The 10,935-nt window shown below is 40.2% G+C and overlaps 1 protein-coding gene and 1 long non-coding RNA gene across 3 annotated transcripts in view; one reads left to right on the plus strand and one right to left on the minus strand.

The window, feature by feature from the left end:
• The window catches only part of ABCB11 (ATP binding cassette subfamily B member 11), a 64,139-nt gene extending 56,195 nt beyond the window's left edge, over window positions 1-7,944 (minus strand). For both annotated transcript variants that reach the window (XM_025174620.2, XM_025174618.2), the window contains exons 1-3: window positions 7,847-7,944; window positions 2,365-2,459; window positions 858-879 (exon numbers count right to left, since the gene is read on the minus strand). In XM_025174620.2, the coding sequence (XP_025030388.1) occupies window positions 858-879; window positions 2,365-2,440 (98 nt within the window). In that variant the 5' untranslated portion in view covers window positions 2,441-2,459; window positions 7,847-7,944. The remainder of the gene's footprint in view (window positions 1-857; window positions 880-2,364; window positions 2,460-7,846) is intronic.
• On the plus strand, window positions 5-3,589 carry LOC112542250 (uncharacterized). The gene is made up of 2 exons (XR_003086059.2): window positions 5-677; window positions 3,177-3,589. It is a non-coding gene; the product is annotated as an uncharacterized LOC112542250 (long non-coding RNA).
• Window positions 7,945-10,935: the final 2,991 nt, after the last annotated feature.

The following is a 10,935-nucleotide window of genomic DNA, read 5'->3' on the forward strand; positions in this document are numbered from 1 at the left end:
CAAAAGGCAATACATTTTCCTCACTGGGAGCAGGATTAACTGTCCAGTTCTGTTCAGTGTCAGTCCCACTGATTATATTCCTCCGAATGTAGTCTGCAGCTTTGTGTGTGTGTGTGTGTGTGTTAGATTTCAATATGAACATCATCTTTAAAAGAAATATTACTTGAAATGTCTTGAAATACATAGAAGGCAGGTTTATTTTGAATGAGCTAAATTTAATCAAAAGCAAAAGTTTTTCAAAAGAGAGCGGTATTCAGAACCAGGGTCGCTACACTTGGCACGCTGATTATTGGTGGAGGTTGAGCAGAGCAGAGAAACTGGCAGGAGCAGGAAGGGGGTGAGAGGTTGCACAAATCTCCAACAGGATACTTTGCTTTGATGAAAATCTGGGCGAAGCACTCCTTTGAAGCCCAGCAACACTGCTCCTGCTTCTAAACAGCACAGCAGAGCTGAGCAGCTACTTCGTTGGAGATAGTGGGTTGAAGCATACGCGTGCATATACAGAAGCATATTTCTGGCTAAGGGAAGCACAAGAAGAGGTCCTTTGCATTGCACAAAAGGCCTCAATGAAGTGATAGGTGTCACGCAGGACCTTCATAAGGTGGAGGATCCAACACGCTCAGAGGAACCAAGAATCTGGCAGAGAGCAAAATGGCTTAGAATGCAAATACTGAGAGGTGAGCATGCTCAGTGACCAAGGGATGTAGTGAGGGGAGATTGGGGGGGAGGGCAGAGAAAATTAGAGGGAGTGTCCTGAGAAAGAGCAAGGGAGGCTGAAATCTGAAACAGAAGCTACACATGCAACATATTTTGCAGGTCTCACTTCTACCACCCTTTTAAAACTCTGACGTACTTACTCTGCTTTGCTGATGTCATTATCTGTTGGAAAACAAATACATCTGGAAGTTAAATCTTTAGCAAGATTTCTTTTTTCTTGCACAAATCTCTATATCTGTATGCTTGCTTCTCGCTTTCTTTGCTACACTGATCTTTCAGTTATGCAATGCAGTGCTGATTAAGGATTCCTCTGACACTTGCATTCATGACTTTTGGAAAAATTCAGCATGGACCAAATTGAAATGTCTTCAGTTTCAGTTCTGTTTCACTAAACTGGTTCCTAATACATGATGAATAACAAAAATTTCAGTTTTGATCTTTCTCTGTTTAAGAGAGAAGTAGGAGGAAAACTAATTTTCTACATTTAATTAATTCAGAAAGCTTTACCCTGTCAAATCCTTTTGCTTTCAGTTATCTTGCCATTGCTAATCATGCAACCAACTTTGCCCATTTTATAAAGCACATTTTAGATTTTAGATTTCTACCCTGCTTTTCTGGGTTTTTTTTAAAACAACCATGCTGACTTAACAGTGATTAAAATACAAATGATAAATTAGAACATTAATACAGTTAAAATTGGAGTGAAATTAAACATTGAAATGTATTAACAACTAAACGTTTGGCAATATTCAGGAAGATAATAAAAAGAGATGTCTTTTCTTATTTTCCTGAATATTGGGGCAAACAGCTTCCGGAAGAGTGTGTTCCTCAACCTGAGATCTACTCAGGAGAAGACCCCTTCTAGTGTACCAGATAGGCAGGGTTTTGGCAGTGGGGGTGAGGGTCATCAAAAAGGCCTTTTCTGCTGACCAAGGTAGCCAGGTAGCTGGATAGTGAACGGCTGGGTCCAAGCCATTAAGAGCTTCAGAGATAATACTTGCACCTTTAAGGTAGATATTTGATAAAGGTAATGGCACTTTTGAAAAAAATCAGTTACTACATGTCACTGTGAATATATTCTGCATTGTAGTCAAATGGTTTCTGCAATTTACATTTACGCATTTATATGAATAACAGGGCTTGTGCAGTGCTTTGGATTTAAAGGGGAAAAGGTGCTTCAAAGGGCAGGGGCTTTTCATGCAAGACATGGAGGTGCCCTTCTGGGAGAAGACACAACCACTTTAAGAAACTGCTGAGAGGTTTTTTTAAGGTTTGGTGAAATTCGTGGATCAGAGTTTTTTTCCCCTTTATGCAAGCACTATTCTATCCCTGAAAGCTGTTGAAGACCATTACATATGCCAAAAGTTAGCAATTAGCCCTTCTATGACCCTCCAATTCAACAAACATTTGTTTAAATAGGCAAAAATGCACAATATTTTATTTACCTCCCTGTGAGTTAGGGTCCAATCTAATTAGTTTTAATAGTACTTTACTAAAAGAAAGTAAAAGCAATATAGTAGATAAAACATAATAAACCATGACCATATATAAACCATGACCATATAATAAACCATAACCAAGGAATAATATGAACAAATCAGGTTTACTAATCAATCTGTGAAGTCAAGAAGTGTTCCAAATGCTTACGTGATTCATTTGATTCAAAGGCAAAATTGTCTTCTCCAATTCTCTTAATACTGCACAAAGTAACTGGTTCAGGCATGATCTGCTTCTTTCAGTTCCTACAAAAATCCAACAAATTGTGATTCTGTTGCTGGCTCACTTGAAACCATACAATGATCTTCTATAACCCTAGCAGGTCTGTCCCCACTCTGTGTCATCCATTTATTTATTAAAAAATAATAATCAAAACCTGTTAGCAGGTTACAATCTCAACAATAAACATCCACAGTATAAATAATTTTAATCACAATATTTAATAATTGAAGCATGGATAAAATAATAAAAATAACTAATCAAAAAGCAATAAAATAGGTGACATCTACAACTGAACAGAACTAAACAGCTCTGTTTTTAACAGTGTTCTGAAGCTAACAAGGTATGAGTTGATTTCAGGGTAGGGAGTTGCATAGCACCAGCACCATTACCAAAAAGCCACATCTGCTGTCTTCCATCTCCCTAATCACCCAGAAATGGGGACTACTAATAGATTTTCCCAGGAACATCAGGTGAAATTGAGTGGAGGAGACAGTACTGGAGATACCTCAGTGTCAAGCCATGTAGGGTTTTAAAGGTCAAAGCCAGCACTTTGAATTGCCATGGAAGCTAACAGGAAGCCAGCGCAGGGCCCAGGACACTGGTGTAATGTGCTTGTCTTGGTAAGTATCTGGCAACAATCAGGCCACTGCATTCTATACTAATTGAAACTTTCATGTGTTCAGTTTTGGGAGAGTGGTGATAAAGGCATGAATCATTGTTGTTAGATCCTCTCATCCCAGGTAATGCTGCAATTGGCATGCCAGTCAAAGCTGGTCAAAGGCCCTCTCTACTTGTCTGTCCAGGAGTATCTGTAAGTCCAGGAGGACACCCAAGTGATGGACCTGCTTCTTCAGCAGCAGTACAACCGCATCAAGAGACACAACTGAAGATATCAGGGATCCATGATGAACAAACAATAACTCCAACTTCTCAGGATTCACCCTCAGCATGTTTCATCCCAACCAGATCCCCACATTTTCAGGCACTGGGTCAAGATGTTGACAGTATCACCTGTGTGATCCAGAGTGGTGATGTACAATTAGGTATCATCACTATATTGATCTCTCCCAGCAGTTTCAGGCAAATGTCAGAGTATTGAAAGGTTGAACATCACTTGCAATCACCATTTAACAAAAATAAAAGTTAAAATGTTTATATGTAGAATTGATATTTAACTGTACCAAGGAAGAAATTAGCAATGTGTATCTACTCTGTCCCCCATACATTTCCATGTATCTTTGAAGGGGCTTCTGTGTGAATAATTGTCTCTTTTCAATAGTTCTACAATCAGTTGTAAATCCACATGCATCCTGTGGTTCCAACATTCTAATTTAAGTAGCAAATGATTAGCAGCTGATGAAATGCACTGGAAGAGATCCACTACCAGCTCACTTTAAGTAGCCCTTGCAGATATACCTCAGCCTTTACTAATTAGCCCATCTTAAAACAATGATAGGCAAATTGCTATTTCTGAACAACTCCCACAAACCTTTGCGGTTGGTCATCATGATTGGGTTCATGGGAGCTATAGTTCAAAACATCTGGAACACAGCAGGTTGCCTATTCCTGCCTTAATGGAATTGAACCCTTGTGGTAGTCCAGTAGTTTACCAGCATATTGCTATACTGTCCTGCCTCTCACTGCTTTTTACTCTGCATTTTAGGACTGGCCTCTTTTATGCACAGTGGTAAGCTTTACCTACAACACAAACCTCAGATGCTGTTTTCAACTAACCCAACAATGAGGGTTTTGTGCATCACGTGAAGACAACATTTTTTTTGTCCCTTATCCTGGATGTTCCTATCAGCTTCACTTTGTGGGTCATCCTGCCCTGATGCTGACATTTCTCTTGTTTCTCTCTGGAGCTGCTTTGACAAGAGAAAGTACCTCCATCTCTGAGCATAGATACTAGACTAATCTAAGCAAGACTCAGCCCAAATGGTGCAGCGAAGGATGGTTTTATTCAAAGATTGGCTTCCAGGATGTCCTCATCCATTCTGCCTTTGCTGGTTCTCCCTTTTCCTTTTCAGCTGGTCCCTCAGCCAGCTTGGCTTTATTCAACTGCATTCCGGGGGCAGAAGGGGGGATTGCCCTTTACCCTACACAACTGGCTTCATAGAGGCTCATACCCACAGTATGTCCTAGCTTTCTGAAAAAAGCAAAGGGGTGTGCAGAGACTGTCCAATCCAGAGCACCCCAAATAGCCTAACTCCAAAGCAGTCTAATCTAATTAATTTTCCAATTCCAGAGCGTGATTTGGAAAAACAGAGACCACTGGAACAATCTACGATTTCCCCTGTGTGCTGCTTTAAGGAAAACCTCATCCCCCTCAGGCTATCTTTCTCTTTGCTGTGCTTCAGAGCACAAACGCAGATGGCAATGTTTCGTGGATAACATCTTGGGCAGGGAGGAGTAAACTCTCAGTATGCCAAGATCACATTCCTGAAATCTGGCTACAAAATAGCTGATTTCAAGACATGGGAAGCTTTCTGAAGGTGGAAAACAAGAATCATTTGCCTCCCAAAGGCTTTCTGCTTCTTCTCCCACTCTTAAAATGATAAATCAATTGGAAACCAACCAATCTCATTCCTCCTGTTAGCATCACCACCCTTCAAGAGATGTTATCTACAATTTGCCAGTTGGCTAGGAGAATACATCTTCTTAGTAGCCTAGTCCTAGGGACCGTGCTAAGCCACCTCCTTTTTTAAAAAAAACTTTGTTTCAGGTCTTTATTGTTTTAAATAAGCTTTGTGGACACCATTTTTCTAGCAGAATATTGTTTAAAATATTGTTCCTTCTAACAGTGTCACACTGAGACTCTTCTGGCCCTCTCTTTTGGTGATAGTGACCCAAATTTCACTCAAGATGGAGTAAAATCCTTGGTCTGAGTCCAGTTGGAATAGCCATAGCCATCTCAAAATATTGATTTCTGTTTTTAAGCTATGGATTCTACGTGTGTGTTCAGATCGCTTCTACCCTGTTCCCAACATATCCAATAATCCATTGCATTCTTAATTTGACTAAGATGTTCCCATGGCTTGGCCTTCCTACATCTGTTCAGCCAGCCCTTCATTGCCCAATAGATACCTTTATGGTGTTCTGAATTCTGTTCTCTGGTTACCAAAAAGCTACATTACTGGAAATTTATTTTATCCTTTTAACCCTCATTTCCATTTTTGCCACTTGTTTATTGTTTGAGTTTTTTAATCCTGTTGATGACAACCTCAGTCAGGTGGACAGCAGAAGAGAATGCTATGCCCTAAATGTTTTCTGATGTGTTTCATGCTTTCTCGTCTTATTTTTTAAACAGGGGTTTACATGAGCCTTACGAGAGACAACTCAAGGACTCAGAATGGCTTCTAAGAGTTGGGAAAGGAATGATAGATGGAGGTATCAGAATTGAGGATGCTTGCATGCAGGTGCATCCTTCATTCCGAGCGAGTCTACCTGGATAGCTGCTGAAACCCTTTCTATTTCTCTTATTTGCTAGAGCTTGCCCATGTAGAAACTGTGCCCTGAAGTACAACACCATTGTTTGACTGTACTTGCTCAGCCACAATGTATCTGCTGGCTGAAAGGAAGATCTTGCTTGAATCCAAGTTTTATTTCCAAAGCCCCATCGTGACCATCTCTGGCCAAAGTGCAACCTAAGCCAGAGACTTGTGTTCAGGTAACAATGGCTGGCATCCAGCAAATTGGGATATACTGTGCTGCCTCCACTGCCTAGCCTCTTGCTGGCTGCTGGCCTGGCAAGAGAACCAAAAGAAGTGTGTAGTACTGCCTAATACACTACATAAGGCACACAAACCAACCTATGGTAACAACACACACTAGCAAAAATGACAACTTAAAAAAAAATAGAAGAAACGGAGAGTATGAATGGAGGGAGGGAGGGAGGGAGGGAGGGAGGGAGGGAGGGAGGGAGGGCTACAGTGGCATCCACAGGGGAGTTCAGATTGATGAAAGCAGCATTATAGGATAGTAATACAAGCCCTGCCCCTTTTCTAGATGTGCCATGAGGTTTCATGCACACCAAAAGTGGTGGAGCTTGCAACAAGAAGTGGTAGCAGTGCTTCTGTCACTCTGACAAAAACAGGATCCTGTGGACACTGCTGGAAGGACACATTATGCAAAGATCTGGCTCCCTTTGCCAATCCATAATGTTGGGAAAGGTAGATAGAAAGAGAAGACGATGACAACCAACAGCAAGATGGATGGACTTGATTACAGCAGCAATGGGTGTGATGTTGAAAGACATGAAGGGACAGGTTGGGGACTGATTATGCTGGACAAGATCTACCTACGTAGTTGCTAAAAGTTGACACCAACTTGCTAACATATAATAAATCAAAGAGGTATAAACCTCAGTATGTGCACTGTATGAACCCAGAATAAGATATGTGAGAATGTTTTCACTCTGTGTGTGTGTTGTGTGTGTATGTGTTGAATGTAAACATGACAAACAAACCATTTAAATTGCCACATAAATGTTCTTGGCTCTTTGGTCTGAATTCTTATTCCTTGGGCTCTAGAAGTTTATAATAACATAATAATAGAAATAGAATAACCAAGACACTGCACTGACTTCTTTAAAATATTTCACTGAGTAGATTATGAGTTATTTTCCCCTTCAGGAATGAAAATAAAAGGATGGGTTAGATGTGGGAAATAATGCAAAGGGATCTCTCCCCCCCTTCTGCTTCTCTTATTTATTCAATTTATATGGGTGCCATCACACAAAAGCATCTCTAAGCAGCTAATACAACATAACAATTCCAAATACAGAATAAACAATAATATAAAAACATATAATGGCAATTGAGGACAAAAACCAATCAACAAGAAATTAGTAGCGCCTCACAGACTCAACTAACCTCTCAACATCCCAATTTAATTTAGACCCCACACCCACCCCTAAACACACACATTTAAAATATCAAGACATCAGGTCCTTGATTTCCCACATCAAATATAATTTGGTCTGAATACAGTCTAAAAATGAGAGGTCAGTGGCTTTTAAATACAAAAGTAAATATTCTAATTCCATTGTCACATCTTATATGATCTTATTATACAGGCATATTTTAGATGTTTTCATTGATATTTCTACTGCCCGTCATTTGGGTGCTGGCAGGCAGAAGGTACAATTTAGAAAACCCATCCATCTATGCATACATACAGCTCTTACCTAATATCATTAATCCAAACAAAAAAGAATTTCATAGATTTTTTTTTAAATTAGCTTTATACTGTTAATAGAGCAAGCGTCTTTATTCCTTTGAATTATAGCAAGAATATGAGAATCTGGTCACAATAACTTTAAGATGATTTTCTTTAGCTTGTTCAAGTGTGTGCTATTTTTAGTATTATTTCCCCCTAAATCTAAAATAGTAAAAAAAAAATTACTCACCAAATGAGGTTTCAAAAAGCAAAAAGAAATAAGTATCAAATATCCCAATGCGTCACATTAACCAATAATGCATCTGTGCGTTTTCAATGCCCACCAACTTTTGCATAGTAACTTAGTGGTCAGGAATTAAGCCTCCACATTGCCCAGAATTATTTACCTATAGGTCAGTAGCCGCATAGTCATCCAAGTTCATTGACATCCCATGTAGAATTTTAACTTGACTGCTGCATCACACAGCTGAATAGCAAAGTTGGGATGGGGGGGGGGGAGGTAGATAAGCAGATGTACTGAAATGTTTATTCTCAAGCTGTGGAAGAAAAATTAATGAATTTTCTACCATTCCACTCCAGCTATTATTACATTACATTGCCTGGCTGGCTACAGCCACACCATTTGTAGAAGAAAGAAAAAATGAGGTTAGGAGGTTGACATTTCTCTCAATTTCACACTGTCCTTTGAAAATTATTGCACTAGGTTATCTTGAAAACTAAGGTTAAAAAACACGTGTTCTGTTGGGAAAATTAGCATATCCATTCTCATGTTTTCATCTAGCATTTGAACAATTAGCCAGCCAACTTTTATTGCAAAGCTCCTGTTTTCTTTTAAAGTCTTTTGACATTTTACACCCCACCCCCTCGCCCCCAGCAGAGATCCAAAATTCACATTCTCCCCTAGGGGAGAATTTACCCCCTCTGGAATTCAATATCCCCTCTAGGCTGCATAGGCTTCCTTTGGTTTATCCAAACTCCTCATGTCAGCAAGTGCAGAAAGAATTCAGTCAAGTTCCTTGATTTCTCTTGTTCTTTTTATAATCTTTTGGATAACAATTTTAGTTGTCCTGCCATTTCACCACCGGCTTTCAGAATCAGACAGAAACGGTTGAATGGAGGGATCCATGTTTCTCCTTTAATATTATTGATTTGATTCCATTTGACTTATAGCCCACTGTTTGCTCCAGGATGCACAATGAAAATAGCCAGCAACCCAGGAAAAGCCAGTTTGGTCTAGTGGTGAAGGCACCAAGCTAGAAAGCAGGAGATGGTGAGTTCTGGTCCCGCCTTAGGCGTGAAAACCAGCTGGGGGACTTTGGGCCAGTCCCTCTCTCTCAGCCCAACTCACCTCACAGGGTTGTTGTCATCGTGGGGAAAATAGGAGGAGGAAGGAATATTAGATATGTTCGCCACCTTGAGTTATTTATAAAAAAATAAGAAAGGTGGAATAAAAAAAATAGGATGAAAGCAAAAAATTAAAGCAACAACAATAAAAGATAACACAAGCAACATGGATATAGAGATGCTAGCATCATCTTAAAACATTCAAAAGACCTTACTGAAGATGGGTGCATTCGCACTTTTTTTAAACAGAGGAGCGGGGAATGAAATAAATACCTGGGGAAACCACCTTTTCCCATATCCTGATAAGCAGGACTCCAAAAACAAGAGCGTCTCTGAAAGGGACCCCTCAGGAGGTCTTATTGTCCAGTTAGGATCAAAGCCATGTAGGCCTTTCAGTGGTCAAAACAACACCTTAATTATGCTGAGAAAACACTGGGCAATCAATGGCAGCACAGAAATACAGAAAGCACTAACTTTTTGCTGCCATTTTGTGACCACCTGGATTTCTGCAGCTCAGATTTGGTAGCATTAGTATCTTTTGAAATGGGCAAAAATGGCACATGCCACTTTATAGATTAAATGAGGAATTCTTAGAACTTATTTGAATAGGCGAAAGTTGTTTATCTTTCCACGTGTGTGTAATCTGACTCGGCCTATGTTTACCCAACGCTCAGTTCCATTACGCTGAGTTGGACTCGCTTCCAGGGAAATCCACACACTATTATATCCTGAAGTAACTGAAATTTTGGGCTCAGTTTCTGACTCTTTTTCAAGCTCTGAGATGGCTTGTGCCAATACCTATCTGATGGAGCTGAAAGAAATCCCTCTCCACAGGAGAGAGAGAGACCACCATAAGGCCACTAGGCTTGGACAAACCTAATCCCCAAAGTCACCACCACCAATGCAGCAAATCCTCTTTAGAGGTGCCCCTCCCAAAGTGCCCTGCAGCGATAGCCCATTGCAGGTAAGAAGTTTAGAAAATACAATCCCAAAGTAATAAGCTCAAGGTACCGTGGTCAGATCACCAACTTCCATTGCAGTTCCTCCCCGCCCCCCGCCCCTTAGCTCTGCTTGGTAAAAAATAAATAACCATTTCAAAATGTGCTACATCCTGAAAGCCAGGTTTTTAGAAGTGCCTCCAAAGCCAGCAAATCATGCATAAATTGTCTGTTTCTACGGAGCTGTTGAGATCCTGCCTCCTCTTTTCTCTTTAGTTTTCTAGTTTTTCTTGGAGCTGCTACTGTTTCTTCTTTCCAGGACCATCCCTTGATCTACAGTATTTCCATTTGATTATCTATCCCCATTCCAATATTGCGATGTGTGGGAGAGTGTGTGTGTATGTATATGTGCGCATGAACAAGACAAAGGATCCCACATGGCCCCATCTCATGTTCTAGTGGCTTTTTCAGAGCCCGGAATGAATGCTTAGAGATCATAGAGGTGTGATTATGCTCCTTCATCTGAGCGTTACTAACAGTTACAAAATGTACATATGCTTTCTGTGCGTAGTAAGTTTATACACACAGGGCTTTATATAAGGTTTGGCACCTTGCCTTTGTAAGGTCAAAGGTCATTCAACCAAAGGCTATTACACCTATCCAAAGTGCATGGATCAAAGGTGTGTACAGATAATGAAGTCACCACATGTTAATCACAAAGAGGAACTTCCTGCCTCAATCCCCTTTTGCTTATATTCATTAACTCTATGAACAATCAGTGCATGATGAATGTTCTGGTTAATTCTGAAGCTGACGAAGGTACATAAACTAAAAATAGGTTCATTGGATTACAGTCACCAGATTCTCAGGTGTCTTTCTATACTGGGTTACTCACCTGACTCAGATAAGATACCGGTGCATGTATATTACCTCACATGGTATGAGTAATGCTACGCATGTCATCTGTGGTAACTTTTATCTCTGTGTTAGTCAATCTCTTCTAACGTGATATTTATGTCTTCCCCAACCTGGTGCC

Source organism: Python bivittatus, unplaced genomic scaffold, assembly GCF_059951505.1.
Source record: "Python bivittatus isolate LINGU-HERP-01145 unplaced genomic scaffold, Pbiv_v1 ctg000480_np1212, whole genome shotgun sequence".
Lineage (NCBI taxonomy): Eukaryota > Metazoa > Chordata > Lepidosauria > Squamata > Pythonidae > Python > Python bivittatus.